The sequence below is a fragment of the Ranitomeya imitator genome, chromosome 7 (assembly GCF_032444005.1).
Source record: "Ranitomeya imitator isolate aRanImi1 chromosome 7, aRanImi1.pri, whole genome shotgun sequence".
Classification (NCBI taxonomy): Eukaryota; Metazoa; Chordata; class Amphibia; order Anura; family Dendrobatidae; genus Ranitomeya; species Ranitomeya imitator.
The window spans coordinates 84415818-84436673 of record NC_091288.1 but is presented as its reverse complement, the minus strand read 5'-3'; the positions used below and the strand labels follow the sequence as shown (position 1 = coordinate 84436673).

The following is a 20856-nucleotide window of genomic DNA, read 5'->3' as shown; positions in this document are numbered from 1 at the left end:
GGCCAGGAGATTGCAGTGTCTGGTTGACCAAACTCCTGCACTGGTTAGAACTGCCTCATAATCATATTAAACAGTGCAGGTTTTCTTTGCTTTGGCATTGCTAGGGTTAATTAGTTCAGTATATCTCCTGGAGCTCTCCAACATGGATTATCTCAACTGTTCTGTGTTGGACACTCCCCTCTGGTGTATATTTCTGCCACTGGCATTTGGGAATTGCCAGTCATAGTTCATTCTGCGTAGGTTGGAGTTCGAGGAGAGTGGGGGAGGGAACAGATAAGGGTAAGTCAGGAACATAACAAGGCACGTGACCCCGGGGTCTCCACCTTCCGGGGTAGGGACAGGGATAGACTAGGCCACCAACTAGGGTGAGGGTTAGGGTAGGAGTCCCTGTCCATGAGAAATCCTGCAACAGCACCGTGACACCCTGAATGTCCTTAGCAGCTCCTAATATCGCTAGAGTAGCAATTCCCTAAGGAATAAAGGGATCACATACGAAACAACTGCAACCAATTTAAACTACAGCAAAGTGAATTACTTCAAACAAGACTATCACCAGCAGAAACACCAGTAGGAGGAGATGTATAAAGCTGCACCCAAAAGGTGATAGGTCAGACAAACAGTAAATGAAAGGCACCTGTTACTCAAAACCAACAGGAAAAAAGATAACAGAACTAAAATGGCCAAAGAAAAGGTTGAATTTGCTGTGACTCAGCGGAAAGAGACAAAGAACACAGGATCAAGTGTTTGAATCCAGACGCATGTCTTTTTACGTCAGGTAACTGTTTTAAACATTTTGATGAATCAGCCCCACCATTTCTTATTATATATTGAAGACTTAAATGTACTAGAGTATACAAATATAATAATGCAGAATTCAGCCTGCACCACAAGGAGATTATTTGTAGCACAACTGATTTACAGTGATAGTGTAGCGCTGTGGCCGGCGAGTTCAGTCTCCCAGGTACCGGAGGTCTGCAGGTATGCCTCTGGTCCCCGCAGTCTGTTTTACCCTGTCCGCTCTCCTGCTAGGCCCCTCTGGCTGTGGCGTCCTCCCAGCATATCTCCTCCGCTCCTTCACTTCCTGATTGCGGGGGAGCAAGCATAGGGCATGTGCGCTGCTAGCAAGTGATTAAAAGAGCCAGCGTACCTTTTCCCTGTAATCTTGCCTCAGCCAATCGCTGAGAGATCTGTATGTATTTAAGTCCTCACTTCCCTTGGGAGGTGACTGGCCAATTTCGGTGCATAGTTCCAGTTGCCGTTCTCAGGTCCCATACCGGTGCCTGTTTTTTCTCTGTAGACTTTGCCTTGAACTAATTGCCGGTATTCTCTCCTTCTGCCTGCCTTCCACCTGCCTGTGGACCCTGGTGGTATCTCCAGGACCATTCAGTTGCCTTCTCCGGTTTCCTGGATTTCACGCTCCCTTCCATTTGTGTTTTTTCCTTGCCTCTTGGGTCTGACCCTCTGGTCTAGGAACTGCTGCATCAAAGCTTCCTGGGTTGTGCCGGGACAATCCCTGAATAGGGGTTCGCTCGACAGTACTCCCCTGGAGGAATTCGGTGTCGCGGTCCAGGGGGTTCTCCCTTGCGAGTTCTTCGGTAGTAAGGTCTAAATAAAGTCTTGCAATTTATCTGACGTCCTTGTCTGGCTGGTTCCTGGGGTTCAGCTTTCACAGAGTCCTCTGTGGTCCAGTGGGTTCACTAACCTCGTTCCACCTGCATTGGCGTGACAGCTACATTCCATAGGATTACATACCTAGTAGAGTACATTGTTCTAGCTATTATCAATCAGTAGTGCTACCAAGAGTTTGCGTCTAACCTTAGTGGTTATATTGTGTTTGTTCCATAAAAAAGTTAACATTTCTTTATTACACAATGTGATAAATTAGATTTTACAACTTTTAATTGAGCTCCATCACGATGGAAGTAAATTGTTTTTTAATTATGGTAGCTGTTTTCTTCATCCGCTTCAGCTTTACTTTCTGTAAATAAAACACAAGTAAAATGATTTGGAATTAGCACTTAAAACAGACGACTGCCTAGTATTTCATGCATCAATCAAACAACAAGAAAATATTGGCACATGGTGTAATAAAGAACCATTGGGAATTCATTCACAAGCACACTGCTCTTTGGTGTGCATGACACTTTACTGAATTTATTAAAGTAGATTTCTCTTTTTGGTTATTTGTTTTCAACTGGACAGAGAGCAGTTTAATAATTACATCTACACATAAAAATTGACAGCAGATTTTCAAAACGTTGCGACCACAAGTTCAATGTTGCCCCCATTTTAAAGGGACTCTGTCACCTGAATTTGGCGGGACTGGTTTTGGGTCATATGGGCGGAGTTTTCGGGTGTTTGATTCACCCTTTCCTTACCCGCTGGCTGCATGCTGGCTGCAATATTGGATTGAAGTTCATTCTCTGTCCTCCATAGTACACGCCTGCGCAAGGCAAGATTGCTTTGCGCAGGCGTGTACTATGGAGGACAGAGAATGAACTTCAATCCAATATTGCAGCCAGCATGCACCCAGTGGGTAAGGATAGGGTGAATCAAACACCCAAAAACTCCGCCCATATGACCCAAAACCAGTCCCGCCAAATTCAGGTGACAGGTTCCCTTTAACCACTGTCCTTAAAGGGAAGGTGCCACCAGTTTTCTCGTATTTTGTTTTTTTGTGAAATTAAGCTTAAAATAGTAATTAAAATGTATTAATGCAATGTTTGCACTGTTTGCAAACATTTCTATATGAAAAATATTATATATTTTTCTACAAATATACATATTTACCACTAGGAGGAGCATTTTCCGTTTTAGACCTCAAGCAGCTATAGTAAGATTTAGCAGCTCTGCCCCAGGGATATTAGACCACCCAAAAGGGGAGGGAAATGGTGATGTCAGCAGTTACTGCCCCAACAGTAAGAATGAAGAGCAGCATCACAGGGCAGAGCCATTTTGTGTGTGACTGCCCTGTGACCTGCTATCACCAGCAGTTACTACATCAGAGTCAGAGCGTGTTTACAGAGGAGCAGAACACAGTGGGCTCAGCAGCATCTGGACCCAAGAAGAGTGAAGACATGTGGTGTGCATGGAGCAGCATTAGGAGCTGTCTGGGAGCTCCAGCTCTGCAGTGAATAGCCAGGCATTATGGAGGGAGGGGAGAGATGCATTGTATGGCTAAGGCCGGGGTCACACTAGACCGCAATACGGACGAGTGCAATGCGATAAAAAATCGCATAGCACTCGTCCCAATGTTAATCTATGGGGCAGCTCCCATCATCCGATATTCTCTCGGCCGTATTCAGGATCCGAGTGAAATCGCAGCATGCTGCAATTCTCAGCGTATCTCGGCCAATGAAAGTCTATGGGGGTGAGAAAAAAATCGCACAGCACACGGACCATCAGTGTGACGTGCGAGAAATTCTCAGGCATTGGGCAGGTGACAGGAAAGGCTCAGCCATTATTTGCTCATTTTGCAAGTGTGTGAGAAAATCTCACCATACGGACGCCATACGGATGTCACACGGATGCCAAACGGATCATTGGATGCGAGAAAATCGCATCCTCGCACTGCACACGGATCACTGTTTTGGTAACATTTGTGCGATTCTCGTCCATCAAAAACGGACCGTTTTTTTATACGTTGTGTGTGTCCCCGGCCTAAGAGTGACTGATGGGAGAGAAAGAGGCGTGAAGTATGATGAGTGAGACACATATGGAGTGTGATGGGGAGATACACATTGAGGCTGTGTGCACACGTTCAGGATTTTTCGCATTTTTTTGCGTTTGTTCGCTATAAAAATGTGATAAAAACAATTTAAAAATGCATACATATGCATCCCATCATTTATAATGCATTCCGCAATTTTTGTACATATGTTGCGTTTTTTCTGGAGGAAAAACGAATCGCAGTAAAAAACGCAACATGTTCTGCGCATGTCGTGTCTCCTCCTTTGATGTGGGCTCCGGCGCTGAGCCCACATCAAAGTCACGACATGTCGGCTGTTTTGTACAGCTGACATGTGCGCGCAATAGCGGCAGGTGAAATCGCAATTCACCCGCCGCTATTAACCTGTTAAATGCCGCTGTCAAATGCTGACAGCGGCATTTAACTACCGCTTCCAGCCGCGCGGCCAGAAATGGGCGTATCGTCCACCCCCGTCACATGATCAGGGGTTGGCGATGCGTCAGGATGGTCACCATAGAGGTCCTTGAGACCTCTATAGCTACTGATGCCGGCCTGCTGTGAGTGCCTCCCTGTGGTCGGCGCTCATAGCAAGCCTGTAATTCAGCTACGGAGCAGCAATCTGATGATCGCTGCTATGTAGCTGAGCCGATCGAGTTGTGCCAGCTTCTAGTTTCCCATGGAGGCTATTGATGCATGGCAAATGTAAAAAAAAAAATGTTTTTAAAAATATGAAAAAAAAAAAAAAATAATTAAAGTTTAAATCACCCCCCTTTTGCCCCATCAAAAATAAAACAATAAAAAAATCAAACCTACACATATTTAGTATCGCCGCGTTCAGAATCGCCCAATCTGTCAATAGAAAAAAACATGACTGACATGTGCCCGCAATAGCGGCAGGTGAGATCGCGATTCAACCGTTCCTCTGTATGTGTTTTCCGTCCGGCGGAAACAGCTGTTTTGACGGATCCTGCAAAAAACGGATGAAACGTGTGGCCATCCGGCGCTAATACAACTCAATGAGAAAATAACGGATCCGGCGAAAAAAAACTGATCTGGCAGAAAAAAAGTAAATTGTGGAAAAAAAACGGATCTGGCGTGAAAAAACGGATCTAGCGGAAAAAACTGATCTGGCAGAAAAAAAAGGAACTTGTGGGAAAAAACAGATAAGGCGGAAAAAAACGGATAAGGCGGAAAAAAAGGATCCGATGGAAAAAAAAACTGATCTGGCAGAAAAAAAAGGAAATTGTGGAAAAAAACGGATCCGGCGGGAAGAAACGGAACTGGCAGATAAAAAAAAGAACTTGTGGAAAAAAATGGATCCGGCGGGAAAAAACGGATCTGGCGGGAAAAAAAGGATCCGATGGAAAATAAACTGATCTGGCAGAAAAAAAAGGAAATTGTGGAAAAAAAAACAGATCAGGCGGGAAAAAAAGGATCCGATGGAAAAAAAAACTGATCTGGCAGAAAAAAAAGGAAATTGTGGAAAAAAACTGATCCGGCGGGAAAAAACTGATCCGGCGGGAAAAAAAGGATCCGATGGGAAAAAACTGATCTGGCAGAGAAAAAAGGAAATTGTGGAAAAAAACAGATCTGGCGGGAAAAAACAGATCAGGCGGGAAAAAAAAGGATCCGATGGAAAAAAAACTGATCTGACAGAAAAAATAGGAAATTGTGGAAAAAAATGGATCAGGCGGGAAAAAAAGGATCCGATGGAAAAAAAACCTGATCTGGCAGAAAAAAAAGGAAATTGTGGAAAAAAACGGATCCGGCGGGAATTAACGGATCCAGCAGGAAAAAATGGATCCGGCGGGAAAAAACGGATCTGGCGGAAAAAAACGGATCCGGCGGGAAAAAATGGATCCGGTGGAAAAAACGGATCTGGCGGAAAAAAAAACGGATTCTGCAAATGTGCTCGCAGGATGCGTTTTTTCCCCATAAACTTGTATTAGCGACAGATCGTGACGGATGGCCACATGTCGCGTGGTCGTGTCCGTCGTGCAACGGATCCGTCGTGTTTTGGCGGACCGTCGGCACAAAAAAACGTTCAAGTGAACTTTTTTTGTCCAGCGCGTCCGCCATTTTCTACCGCGCATGCGCTGCCAAAACTCCGCCCCCTCCTTCTAGACTTCAGAATGGGCAGTGGATGTGTTGAAAAACTGCATCCGCTGCCCACGTCGGGCACAAATTTCACAACGTGCGTCGGTACGATGCATAGCGACAGACTCGTACCGACGCAAGTGTGAAAGAGGCCTTTGTGAGGGTTGAATTAAAAAAAACAAAACAAAAAAAACCGCGTGGGCGCCCGTGCAATTTTCTGCGCCAGAGGGGGAAAGCCGACGGCCGGGGGCCAATATCTGTAGCCTGCTATGAATATCAGCCCGCAGCTGTCTGTATAGCCTTTACTGGCTATTAAAATAAGGGGACCCCAAAACAAAAAATTGCGTGGGGTCCCCCTATATTTTATAGCCAGAAAGGCTACGCAGACAGCTGCAGGCTGATATTCATAGCCTAGAGAGGGGCCATGGATATTGCCCCTCCCCAGGCTACAAATACCAGTCCGCAGCCGCCCCAGAAATGGCACATCTGTAAGATGCGCCAATTCCGGCACTTAGCCCCTCTCTTCCCACTCCCGTGTAGCGGTGGGATATGGGGTAAAGAAGGGTTAATGTCACCTTGCTATTGTAAAGTGACATTAAGCCGGGTTAATAACGGAGAGGCGTCAATAAGACGCCTATCCGTTATTAATCCAATAGTAAGAAAGGGTTAATAAAATACGCACACATTAGGAAAAAGTATTTTAATATTCTTCATTTCACCATACTTGGCATACTTCAGCGCCTGCAAAAAACGTAAAATAATAAACCGTATATTACCTATCCGCCGTAGTCCAACTAATATCGAGTGTCCCACGACGATCTCCCCTATAGAACAGTGATATCGGGTGATGTCACTGCTCTATAGGACCCTCAGTGACACACTGACAGGAGACGATGGCTCCTACAGTGCATCATTGAGAGATTACCTTAGGACAAGGTCTCACTTTATGGCAATTGCTGCCTGGGAAAATTTCTCATACAGCAATGGCATAAAGTGAGACTAGGGACTTTTTTTTTTACAGCGGCGGAGGAATACAGTGGTGGAAGGATACCTTCCTGCTGTCATTGTGTTCCTGGGGTCCCTAGAGAGCAGTCGCATTATCTGATGCTGCTGCTCTCCACGGGAGATCGTCGTGGGACACTCGTGGATTTCTGCGGACAGGGAGTATATTGGTTGTTTGTTTTTTTAATATTTTTTTTACAGATGACACTGGCTTCGGGGAACAAAGTGACAAGTAATGGTGAGTATGAAATCTATGATTAATGTACTGTATGTCTATATGTATGTAATGTATGAATGTATTGTATGTAGCATGTATGTGGCATGTATGTGGCATGTATGTGGCATGTATGTATGGAGTATTTTTTTTTTTCATTCAACACATTAGCCGGATGATGGGACTTTTACTGTCCCATAATTGGCTAATGTGTCAATCACTGTCATTGTAGCAGGCATCGACCGATGGGACTTGTGGCGTGGGGGGTCTCTGTGCGGCGGGGGGGGGGGGGGGGTCTGTGCGGCGTGGGGGGGGGTCTCTGTGCGGCGGGGGGGTCTCTGTGCGGCGGGGGGGTCTCTGTGCGGCGTGGGGGGGGGGTCTCTGTGCGGCGTGGGGGGGGGTCTCTGTGTGGCATGGGGGGGGTCTCTGTGCGGCATGGGGGGGGTCTCTGTGCGGCATGGGGGGGGGTCTCTGTGCGGCATGGGGGGGTCTCTGTGCGGCATGGGGGGGTCTCTGTGCGGCATGGGGGGGTCTCTGTGCGGCATGGGGGGGTCTCTGTGCGGCGTGGGGGGTCTGTGCGGCGTGGGGGGTTCTCTGTGCGGCGTGGGGGGTCTCTGCGGCGTGGGAGGGTCTCTGTGCGGAGTGGGGGGGTCTCTGTGCGGAGTGGGGGGGTCTCTGTGCGGAGGGGGGGTCTCTGTGGGGGGGGGTCTCTGTGGGGGGGGGTCTCTGTGCGGCATGGGGGGGTCTCTGTGCGGCATGGGGGGGGTCTCTGTGCGGCATGGGGGGGGTCTCTGTGCGGCATGGGGGGGTCTCTGTGCGGCATGGGGGGGTCTCTGTGCGGCATGGGGGGGTCTCTGTGCGGCATGGGGGGGTCTCTGTGCGGCATGGGGGGGGGTCTCTGTGTGGCATGGGGGGGTCTCTGTGTGGCATGGGGGGGTCTCTGTGTGGCATGGGGGGGTCTCTGTGCGGCATGGGGGGGTCTCTGTGCGGCATGGGGGGGGTCTCTGTGCGGCGTGGGGGGTCTGTGCGGCGTGGGGGGTCTCTGTGCGGCGTGGGGGGTCTCTGTGCGGCGTGGGGAGTCTCTGTGCGGGGTGGGGAGGTCTCTGTGCGGCGTGGGGGGGTCTCTGTGCGGCGTGGGGGGGTCTCTGTGCGGCGTGGGGGGGTTTCTGCAGCGTGGGGGGGTCTCTGTGCGGCGTGGGGGGGTTTCTGCAGCGTGGGGGGGTCTCTGTGCGGCGTGGGGGGGTCTCTCTGCGGCGTGGGGGGGTCTCTCTGCGGCGTGGGGGGGTCTCTGCGGCGTGGGGGGGTCTCTCTGCGGCGTGGGGGGTCTGTGCGGCGTGGGGGGGTCTCTGTGCGGCATGGGGGGTCTCTGTGTGGCGTGGGAGGGTCTCACGCCGCAGAGAGACCCCTCCATGCCGCACAGAGACCCCCCCCATGCCGCAGAGACCCCCCCCATGCCGCACAGAGACCCCCCCATGCCGCACAGAGACCCCCCCCCCATGCCGCACAGAGACACCCCCCCCACGCCGCACAGAGACCCCCCCCCACGCCGCACAGAGACTCCCCCCTCCCCCCCCCACGCCGCACAGAGACCCCCCCACGCCGCACAGAGAGGGAGAGCGACACAGGGGGAGAGTGCAGTTTACCGGAGATCACTGGGACTCTGTGCAAGTGGGGAGGCGGAGACAGAGCAGGAGAAGCACACGGCAGCGTGTGAGAGCAGAAGATGTCTGCCCAGAACCTGCAGTGCCTGGAGTACAGAGGAGCAGTCAGTGCTTCTTCTCTCCTGTGATAGAGAGCAAGTGGAGCTCGGCAGAGAGCACAGGGCTCTAATAAAATGGCAGCTAGTCACACCTACAGCAGTGAGTTGTGCAGCCCACAGAGGCGTGCCCAGCTCACTGCTGATGCTGCTGCAATGTTACAGATAGGGTCCGAGCCGGTCTATTATCTCCTATGTCCATGGGGTGCCGTAATCTGACACTGATAGTGCCCTGCTACTGCTGCAAAACCAAGATGTCAGCCCCCAGTGCATTCTTTCTACTCATATATCACACGAAATCTGTTTTACATGCATTCAAATCTGGGTTATAACAGCATGTTATGCTACATTACATTGATTAATTAATGATCTACAAACGCGGTACCTTCCCTTTAAGATGAGTATATACAGTACAGTAAATGGAAGGGACCAATTCACTCATATTTGCTCCTGTTTTTTGTCCAGTTTTTAGTGTTTTGAGCCTTTTTATTTGCGCCATGGTCATCTTTCCATTTGCACATTATTTTAAAGTCCATTTTTTATATGTTCATCAGTTTATAATTTTTTTTTACTTCTCAACTGTTGGCGTAGTTTAGGGTTTCCCACTTCCGTCTCAAAGACTTCTCTCGTGCTGCTTCTTTTTCTGGACTGTGCTACTCCAGACAATCTGATTAATACCTAGACCTCACATTTTTAGGCATACTTTAAAAACACATCTCTTATACGAGCCTATAATCTCACTTCACTAATCTAACTCTTTTATATTTGCACTTTTCTAAATTTTCCTCAAACTGGTGTCTCCTATTCATCTGTTTCCACATCCTCCATGCACCGAATAGCACTTCGTAACTGTAGCTAGACAGATACTGGCTGATGACAGGCTAATGCAGCATATTTGAAATGCCCCATTAATTATAATGATGGCCGGACCATATATGAAAAGCACTTTTTACCTATTGTGTCCCCCTTATTTCCTTATAGATTGCAAGCTTGCGAACTCGGCCCTCACTCCTCCTGTAGCTGGTGAACTGATACTCAGTATTTTCTTTATTGTCTGTACATGTCTCCGTTTAACTGTAAAGTGCTGGGGAATATGGTGGCGCTATATAAATAAAATTATTATTATGTTTCCAGATGCTTTCAACTGATTCTTCGTGACTTTTTGAAAGACCCAAAATTTGTCACAAATATACTTCTTAGAGAAATTTTATGTACGCCATCATACTGCATATAGAGTTATAAGGGACATTAAACTGTATATAAGGGGCACCACACTGCACTGTTTATAGGGGGCTATGTGGCCATCATGCTCTATTTAAGGGACTATAGCAGAGTTCCCCATCTCCAGTCCTCAAGGCCCACCAACAGGTCATGTTTACAGGATTTCCTTAGTATTGCCCAGGTGATAATTGCATCACCTGTTCCATACAAAGGAAATCCTGAAAACATGATCTGTTGGTGGGCTTTGAGGACTGGAATTGGAGAACACTGGGCTATAGAATCATCATACAGTATACAGGGAGCTGTGTGGCCATCATACTGTATCTAAGGGGCTACATGGCCTTCATACCATGTAGAGAGGAGCTTTGGGACCTCTTACTGTATATATAGGCACTATAGGCCATCATACTGTATGTAGGTGACTATGGGTGTCGCGGAACACTAGGCATCGCAATGCTATTGTTAGGGCTAGCGGAAAGCACCTAAGAATAATATGAAAGGTATCAGGTGCGTTTGCTGGCTGGGGTCCACCATGCAGAGAAACTCCTGCTGCTCGGTAATGACGGACACTATATGGTGGTATAACGTGATCACACATGGGTTAGCTTCACCCGGTATGAAAAAGGAGACGAACCCTGTTGCTTCACAGGGTCGCCGAACCGCAAAGTGAGCACTAGGACGAGATCACAGAACTCTGCCCCAAGGAGTGGGGGAAGAGTCCCTCCAGACCACTAGCGCTCGGCGCCGCTACTGCGGTGCCATGGGAAAACTAACTAAACATTTACCGCACGAGAGTGTGTACAGCGCCGCTCTGATGGACGCCACTAACCACCCTGAGTAGGGCCAGGAAAGCGCACAAATTGCGCACGGCGCTGCACTGGCAGTCACTGCTGGTCTGACGCAGTAAGAATCGTGCTCTTGTGTTTGGATAGCACTGTCAAGCGCTAGGTAGCTCCAACATTCGCAAGCATTCAGCAACACTAGGAATGGGAATGATTAAAGAGCAATCACCAGGACAGACAGACAGACACACACAGAATAACAGGTTTATACTAGCACATGGTCGTGTGGCCATGCGAACCCTTTATAGCTGTAGCTCTCCGGGACCTTCCTAGTGGTCCAATAGGAGCCGCTACAGGACTTGAGCATGTGACCCCCGACCTCCAATGAGAGGTCTTCCCTTGGGCATGCTCAGAAGAAGAAAAGCAGGACTTAGTCCCAGGAGCGCCTGCTCGCTGCTGATCAGTGCTGGTTATAATGGCTGAACCTGGAAGGGCAGCACTAACCAAACGCACAGTATCTGCCTGAGCCAGGCGCTGGGACCCACGTCTCTGCTGAGTAAGCTCCATTGTGGCTGGAGAAGAATGGGAGACCGCAGCAGAGGTGGTTCAAGATTCCCCCTGTGCAGCGGCGGGAAATCGACCCCTAACAGCTATGCCATTTACTTTGTAATGCACTGCGATGTAACAGCTAGACAGAACAAGCTGTGTGACTTCTTTTGCGGCCACGTTACCATGCAGCTCAAGCCTAAATTTAACAATTTGGCCCGCAAAATTTTTCAACTTTAAGGAAAGTGGAGCACAATGGCTCTTATATACTTAAAATAATAAACAGAGCAGGTACTTACCCTCCCTGGATCCAACACTGGCTGCCCACTGCTACACAAGTCTTTATTTTGACTGCAGTGGTGATGTGACGTTGACAGCTCACATAACCACTGTCGTCAATCACTGAGCTAAGCAACTTATGCCATCTACATTTACAACACCACTGAACTCAGTGATTGGCTGCAGCAGTGATACTTGCTGTCAACATGACTTCACCACTGAAGCCAAAACAATGAGACTCAAGAAGTGGTGGTGAGCCAGTGTTTAACCTGGATAGAGTAAGTACCTGCTCTGTTTGTTGTTTTTGGTACATAAAAGCATTTGGGGTCTACTTTAATTATAGTGCAAACCCCTTTTATCCACCAGCCACTCCACCCCCACACACCTACTTATATTAAGGGCTCATTTAGACACCAGTTTTTCTAGTACGAAAAACAAGTGCTATCTATGTTTTTATGGACAGAACGTGTACCTATGATATTCTATGGGGTAGTTTACATATTTGATTTTTTTTTCCTTTGACCGAGTGGTTGGTACAAAAGCTCAAAGACTTGTCCGATATTGATCCAAGTGTCGGATCAAACTCACCTATTCAAGTCTATGGGACTGTTTGATAGGAATAACTTGAGAAACCATCATCATTTTTTTTTCATCCTAGAAAAACGGATGAAACACTGACCAAACTCTGCTGGGAAAAACTGACAAGAAAAATCACTGATGTCTGAATGAGCCCTAACAAACATTTATGGCTGTTATGAAAACATAAGCATTGCTTGTCCTAAATGTCAGGTCATTACCGTCTGCTGTTGTATTTTCACTGTTCTCTTCACTTTGCTGGACACCTTCTGCAGCATCCTTCAAAAAAGACAACTCTGTAGAGAAAAAGTGTAAGTCACAGGTTTGTCTGCAATGTGCAAAGTGCAGATTACATTTCGTTCTAAATTTAGGAGTTTAGAATTGTGATTTCTGTTATTATATTGGCAAGAAAGTGACGTGATGTTACCATTACTTGTGCTCTCCATCTCAATATCACCAAATATGAATTTGATCTTTTCCGTGGCATGATTTAGGTTTGAGGATCCGTGGACGGCATTCTGCAGCACGCTCTTTGCAAACAAGCTTCTTAGGGAATCAGGAGACGATGTACGCGCTTCAGTTGGGTCTGTAGGACCCATTAGTGACCGCCATTCCTGCACTGCATTCTCTTTACTGAGAATCATCATTAGGCAAGGACCTCTGGAAGCAATCAAACACAGAAAAATATGCAATATGAATAAAATATTGAAAAGTTGTAGATTATATTGCTGTTATGTACTAAAATTGCAGTTTCTTTAAAGAAGCCCTATGATTTTTTTTTTTTTTTTACTGAATGTGTATATACTAGGGATGAGCGAACGTGCTCGGTGATACTCCGATATTATTTGAGTATCTGGGAGCTCGGCATTCAACGAGCACTGGCTGGTGCTCGGAATTGAAGCTTGAATCCCCAACCTGCATGTTTGGGGCCTGATACCCAGGCAATAAGCATGTGGGGATTGCCTGACAGTTACTGTAATGCCGTAGCCATTTTGGTAGTGGCATTACTGTGATTGGCTGGCCACATTACCCCATTAGAGGTTATAAAAGGACTGGCGCCACCGCGTTCAGCACACTGATGCACTGCACAGTTCAGGGACAGTTGTGATTGGAGGAAGAGAGCTTACTGTTAAATTCCAGTGTTATATAACACTCCAGAAAAATGTTCACAAATTTTTCTGGCTTTAATTATTCATCCACAGAGCATTACATGAATTGTTTTACATTTTGGTGGTAAATAACACACACACAAAAAAAGTGTTCACAATTTTTTTCCTGGATTCAATTAGTCATACAGTACAGACCAAAAGTTTGGACCCACCTTCTCATTTAAAGATATTTATGTATTTTCATGACAATGAAATTTGTACACTCACACTGAAGGCATCAAAACTATGAATTAACACATGTGGAATTATATACTTAACAACAAAGTGTGAAACAACTGAAATTATGTCTTATATTCTAGGATCTTCAAAGTAGTCACCTTTTGCTTTGATGACTGCTTTGCACACTCTTGGCATTCTCCTGGTGAGCTTCAAGAGGTAGTCACCGGAAATGGTTTTCACTTCACAGTTGTGCCATGTCAGGTTTAATAAGTTGGATTTCTTGCCTTATAAATGGAGTTGGGACCATCAGTTCTGTTGTGCAGAAGTCTGGTGGATACACAGCTGATAGTCCTACTGAAGAGACTGTTAGAATTTGTATTATGGCAAGAAAAAAGCAGCTAAATAAAGAAAAACGAGTGGCCATTATTACTTTAAGAAATGAAGGTCAGTCAGTCTGAAAAATTGGGCAAACTTTGAAAGTGTCCCCAAGTGCAGTGGCAAAAACCATCAAGCGCTACAAAGAAACTGGCTCACATGAGGACGGCCTCAGGAAAGGAAGACCAAGAGTCACCTCTGCTTCTGAAGATAAGTTTATCCGAGTCACCAGCCTCAGAAATCGCAGGTTAACAGCAGCTCAGATTAGAGACCAGGTCAATGCCACACAGAGTTCTAGAAGCAGACACATCTCTACAACAACTGTTAAGAGAAGACTTTGTGCAGCAGGCCTTCATGGTAAAATAGCTGCTAGGAAACCAATGATGAGGACAGGCAACAAGCAGAAGAGACTTGTTTGGGCTAAAGAACACAAGGAATGAACATTAGACCAGTGGAAATCTGTGCTTTGGTCTGATGAGTCCAAATTTGAAATCTTTGGTTCCAACCACCGTGTCTTTGTGCGACGCAGAAAAGGTGAGCGGATGGACTCTACATGCCTGGTTCCCACCGTAAAGCATGGAGGAGGAGGCGTGATGGTGTGGGTGTGCTTTGCTGGTGACACTGTTGGGGATTTATTCAAAATTGAAGGCATACTGAACCAGCATGGCTACCACAGCATCTAGCAGCGGCATGCTATTCCATCCGGTTTGCGTTTAGTTGGACCATCATTTATTTTTCAACAGGACAATGACCCCAAACACACCTCCAGGCTGTGTAATGGCTATTTGACCAAGAAGGAAAGTGATGGGGTGCTATGCCAGATGACCTGGCCTCCACAGTCACCAGACCTGAACCCAATCGAGATGATTTGGGGTGAGCTGGACAGCAGAGTGAAGGCAAAAGGGCCAACAAGTGCTAAGCATCTCTGGGAACTCCTTCAAGATTGCTGGAAGACCATTCCCGGTGACTACCTCTTGAATCTCATCAAGAGAATGCCAAGAGTGTGCAAAGCAGTCATCAAAGCAAAAGGTGGCTACTTTGAAGAACCTAGAATATAAGACATAATTTCAGTTGTTTCACACTTTTTTGTTAAGTATATAATTCCACATGTGTTAATTCATAGTTTTGATGCCTTCAGTGTGAATTTACAATTTTCATAGTCATTAAAATACAGAAAAATCTTTAAATGAGAAGGTGTGTCCAAACTTTTGGTCTGTACTATACATAGGTATTACATGCTTTATTTTATATTTCAGTGGTATATAACACTCCAAAAAAGTATTCAAAATTTTTTGGGGATTGAATTATTCATCCATAGAGTATTACGTGCTTTCTGTAAAATTTTGATGGTATCTAACACTCCAAAAAAGCGTTGAAAAATATTTCTGAATTCAGTTAGTTATCCATAGAGTATTACGTGCTGTGTTTTACATTTCGGTGGTATATAACACTACAAAAAGCGTTAACATTTTTTATGGATTCAATCAGTCATCCATAGAGTATTACGTTTTATATACAAAAAAAGTTCTAAATTTTTTCTGGATTCAATTACCATAGTTATCCATAGAGTGTAACTTGCTTATCTTTATAGAAGTGCTTATTCAGTCTTAGCAATTACTTTCTGTATGCATTAACAGATCATATGGATGTCATAGAGGAATATAGGTACTAATAATGATCAGATCTTGCAGACCTGGCTGCCCAAGTATTACAATATATATGTATACACACTATTTATATAAATTCTTGGCAATGAATGCCTAGGTGGATTATCATTTACTACAGAGGGTTTTTAAAACCTGATCTGTAACGATCATCGTACAAATAATTTGCCCATTGTGTCTGGATTGCCATCCATCACCTTGTAGAAAATGGACTATAAAATTCCCAGTATAAAATCACCTGAGAGAAGAAAATGTCCAGCTTCACCGAATCTGTGAAAAAAGTTTTCTTTATTCACCAACTTAAACATGGAGGATACAAACTTCAGCACAAACCATATGGGTAAGAATCTCAACGCGTTTCTGGAGACTGAGCTCCCTTGTCATGATTAAGGGAGCTTAGTCTCCAGAAATGCGTTGAGATTCTAACCCATATGGTTTGTGCTGAAGTTTTTATCCTCCATGTTTAAGTTTGTGAATAAAGAAAACTTTTTTTCACGGATTCGGTGAAGCTGGACACTTTCTTCTCTTGGATTCTACACGCCTGGACACAGCGGGTCCGTGCTCCCGAAACTCAGCTTATGCATCACGGGTGAGCTGGTTTATATTCCTTTTCTTCATAAAATCACCTGCACATATAGTTGGTGAGCTGATCAAAAAATGTCTTTCCCTTGTGTTCTTTGTAAAATTCTTCGGCCATTTCTTTGCTTAACTGAGTCTCCTTTATTTGAGAGATAGTAAAGCCAGCAGCTTGAATTCTTTCCATGATTTCATCTGCAGAAAAATAAAAATTGTCCTTAAACATTTAAATACTAAGGGGTCAGATGGTGGTGGCCAGTACAGAGCCACAGACTCGGGTCTCACCAAGGACACATCCGCGTTTCTCCACCACTACAACAGGTTTGCTTCAACATAGGCAAAAACTTCCTATTGCACCACGTGAGCAGTGCTGCGTATGAAGGGGGCTGGCTGACCGCAAGCTATTGGGGCATATAAGTGAATTAATGTATGATTAATGTATGAGTAAGTTGTGTATAATTTTACTTTATGCACATCCAAATATATTTTATATAGTGGAACAACCTATTTATTATATGTTAAAAATAAAACTAGTCTAGGCAAAAGTAGCTGTGTAAGTAAATGGAAAGAGACAAACATCCACCAATCCATGAATTCTCCACCTGGATGCAGCCAAGCGTTCGGGAACCCGTATTCTCGACACAGGCCCAGGTTCCATCCTGTAGATTGCTATTAGTGTTTGTCAGGGAAATAGCCCTTTAGGGCTTCTGCACACTTGCGTATTTGCACCATTTTTAAAGTGGGCTTTTTCATTCGTAAAAAAAATGCTGCATTTTACAGTACCAGCAACATTTCCTGAAATCACATGAAATCGCTGCTTTTTTATTTCCTTATGTATTTTAACTATCAATACATTTTTTCAAATGCTCCAGTGTTTTTGCAGCGCTTTGCACCCATTAAAAACAATGCATTAAAAACACAAGTAAAAACACAACAAAAAACGCAAGCAAAAACAGAACAAAACATTTTGTACGCAGCGTTTTTGCTGCCAAGAGCTGCATTTTTAGTGCAGAAAAAGCCACTGTAAATGTGTGCACGTACCCTGGGGCTTTTCATAACTAGAAAAGATGCAGCTGATTACTATTTGCTCCTTTTTGTCTGATGCCAAATTTAACTATTGTATTCTGTTGACCTTCAGCTTGCACAGTGCATCCTGCACTTTATAACTGCACATATGCACTTTCTGTTTTCTCCCCTCCATAATCTGTTCCCTTTACGTGATGTTAATAAAGTGTTTATATCTTTACACTCCCTGATAGAAGTTATGTCGCTTATCCATATTATGTAATTAAAAGCTTATGACCTGACGTTAAATTCATCCATTGGTTGTATAAATTATTCTTTTGAAAGTTGAAACCCTCTGAAATGTGGTTTAGGTCAAGAAAATAAATTGGCATCAATGCAGAAATATTGATCAGTTAATGGACACAAAATGGTCAGATTTTGGCAAGACTAAAATTTTGTCGCCCACAGAAAGTAATGTGATATTCAAACAAATAATTAGCTTAAAATACAAATATATGTTGCATAACATTGTTGAATGAAGTTGTGGTGCTATTAGAATCATATTTAATATTTTATGAGACTTCCTTGAGCTTGAAGGACTGCATCCATGCGGTTCAACAATGATTCATACAATGTATTAATGAAGTCATCAGGAATAGCAAATAATGCAGTCTTACATGCCTCCCAGAGTTAATCTAGATTCCTTGGTTTTGTCTTCCAAACTTCCTCTTTCATCCTACCCCAAACATGCTCAATGATGTTCATGTCTGGTGACTGGGCCAGTCCTTGAGCACCTTGATATTTTTTGCCTGGAGGAACTTTGTTGTAGAGATGGATGTATGAGATGGAGCACCATCCTGCTGCAGAATTTGACCACTTTTATGATTTGGAATATAAGAGGTAGCTAATACTTCTTGATATTTTAGGCTACTGATATTGCCTTCCACCTTGCAAATGTGTTGCACACCCCCATACTGAATGTAACCCCAGACTATGATCTTTCCACCATCAAATTTAACTGTTTTCTGGGTGTATTTTGGATCCATATGGGGTCCAGTAGGCCTCCTGCAGTGTTTGCAGTGGCTGTGGTGTAATTCTACTGAAGATTCAACAGAGAAATCCACCTTCTGCCCCTTTTCCAGCGTCCATCTGTTTAGCAGGCTGTGGGACTTTGCAAATGCCACACGGTTTCCTATTTGCCTTTTGTTTAGTGCTGGCTTCTGGGCACTGATTCGACCATGGAGACCATTTCGAGACAGAATCCTACAAACTGTTCTAGTTGACACAGTGACTTGAGGTGACCAGGCCTGTTGGAGCTCTGCTGCGGTGGAAGATGGGCTTAGTTTGGATTTCCTAACCAACAAATGTTCCTCCTGAGAATTTGTCTTGTGGGGTCTGCCGGACCTGGGCTTGTCAAACACATTTCCAGTCTCTTCAAATCTTTATTTAATTTTTTGTACTTGACGCTGAGACACATTAAAGGTGCCAGCCACCTCTTCAGTGGATCTGGTCTTCAGCCTCTTGATAATCCAGGCTTTGGTCGCAGGGTGGATTTTTGGCATATTGTCAGAGCTCAAGTTGTAGTTCAAGTGAAGGTCTGGGATCCTGGGTTTCTTTTTATACACATACACTAATTAACCGATCATTTACTGAGCACAGGTGAGGATGTAAACTAAGATTGGGTGCATTATATGACCAGGCGACAAAACTTTTGTCTTGACAAAATCTGACCATTCTGTGTCCATTAACTGATCAACATTTCTGTATTGACGCCAATTTATTTTCTTAACTTAAACCACATTTCGGAGGGTTTCAGCTTTCAAAAGAATAATTTATACAAGCAATGGATGAATTTAATGTCAGGTTATAAGCTTTTATTTACATAACATGAATAAGCTACAAAACTTCTGTCAGGGAGTGTACATCACTTTGGACTGCTTGATCGTTTTTTCTCTATTCTTTGCTCATATTTATAATTTTGACAATCAGTCCACTATTGTCCTCAATATGTGTACCATAATGAATAATATGACATTGGAATATACTTAATAACTGATAATGGTGCCGTTAACTATCTTTACAAGTAGAGATGAGCAGATCATTTGAATTTAGAATTCACTGACCACCAAATTTTCCCTAAATATTCCGTTGGCGGCAAATAAATTTGTGCAGCTCTTACTACTGAATATGTTATAATTGATCTTAAAGCATATATTTGGAAAAACGAGAGCGAAAACCTGCAGTCCATAAGAGCTTACACTTTTTCAGGTGAAAGAGAGAGAACATTTCTGTCCATAAGAGCTTACAATCTCTAGGAAAAAGAAAAAGACAACCCTTCTGACCACAAGAGCTTAAATTCTACAGGAAAGAGAAAGGACACTTCTGACCACAAAAATGTACATTTTACAGGAGAGAGAGGACCCCGCTGTCCATAAGGGATTACACTCTACAGGAGACAGAGAGAGAACCCCGCTTTCCAGAAGAGATTACACTCTACAGGAGACAGAGACAGCCCCGCTGTCCATAAGAGATTACACTCTACAGGAGACAGAGAAAGAACCCCGCTGTCCATAAGAGAGAGAACCCCAATGTCCATAAGAGATTGCACTCTACAGGAGACAGAGAGAGAACCCTGCTGTCCATAAGAGATTACACTCTACAGGAGAGAGAAAGGACACTTCTGACCACAAAAATGTACATTTTACAGGAGAGAGAGGACCCCACTGTCCATAAGGGATTACACTCTACAGGAGACAGAGAGAGAACCCCGCTGTCCATATAAGATAAAACTCTATAGGAGACAGAGAGAGACAGCCCCGCTGTCCAGAAGAGATTACACTCTACAGAAGACAGAGAAAGAACCCCGCTGTCCATAAGAGAGGGAACCCCACTGTCCATAAGAGATTACACTTTACAGGAGAGAGAGACCTACCATGTTCCACAAACTGTGCACCACTGAGAACCACTGATCTGTGATATCCCAGGTACTGACCCCCACTGTACGAGTGGCGATCCAAAAGTAATGATAATCGGTTATTTCTATTGCACACAGAAATTAAAATAAAATGTTTTCTTCTCTCTTAGGTACCCACTAGTCCAGGAAAAAAAAATTACTTAAATAGACCACGATTCCGGGGCGCTACATTCATTTGAATATGAACTGCCAAGGAGTGAACATCAAAATGGAAAAAAACGAGCTCAGAGCTGTCATCAAATACCTCTGCTTGAAAAAAAATGACTACCAAAGACATACACAGCGACTTGGTGGAAACATTGGGGGACTCTTCTCCTCCATATTCCACAGTTGCACGCTGGGCCAAGGAATTTAAGCTGGGAAGAACATCGACGGAAAATAACCATCGTGAAGGACGCCCATCCACGTCCCTCAATAAAGAAAACGTGAAAAAAGTTGAAGAAGTTGTATTGGCAGATCGAAGAGAGGGTCAAGATCAAGAATTTTTTTCGAAGGGAATTCTAAGTTTAGAAAAGAGATGGACTACATGTATAGACTTGTTAAGAGACTATGTAGAAAAATAAATTAATTTTTTGACTATATTCATTGTGTTTAGTATTGATTATCATTACTTTTGGATCGCCCCTCGTACAAGGTATGATAATCCGTAAGATGGGATGGTTGCGATATCACACGGAAGCTGCTGTGAAGGAGGAGAGGCCTGTTCTAGATGCAAAAGGATTTATTAAACTACCTAGATTGAGGCAACAGCCCATGTGTAATTTTTTTAAGAT

At 44.6% G+C, this 20856-nt stretch overlaps 1 protein-coding gene across 2 annotated transcripts in view; it reads right to left on the bottom strand.

The window, feature by feature from the left end:
* Positions 1–1845: 1845 nt before the first annotated feature.
* The window catches only part of NME9 (NME/NM23 family member 9), an 82901-nt gene continuing 63890 nt past the window's right edge, over positions 1846–20856 (bottom strand). Inside the window, exons 14-18 of one of the 2 annotated variants that reach the window (XR_011314657.1) lie at positions 16155–16299; positions 12589–12821; positions 12383–12457; positions 12174–12239; positions 1846–1978 (exon numbers count right to left, since the gene is read on the bottom strand). Coding sequence is in view for 1 of the 2 variants with exons in the window: in XM_069733557.1 (XP_069589658.1) it covers positions 1935–1978; positions 12383–12457; positions 12589–12821; positions 16155–16299 (497 nt within the window). In the remaining variant the exon portion in view is untranslated. The remainder of the gene's footprint in view (positions 1979–12173; positions 12240–12382; positions 12458–12588; positions 12822–16154; positions 16300–20856) is intronic. The other variant, XM_069733557.1, reaches the window with a different exon arrangement.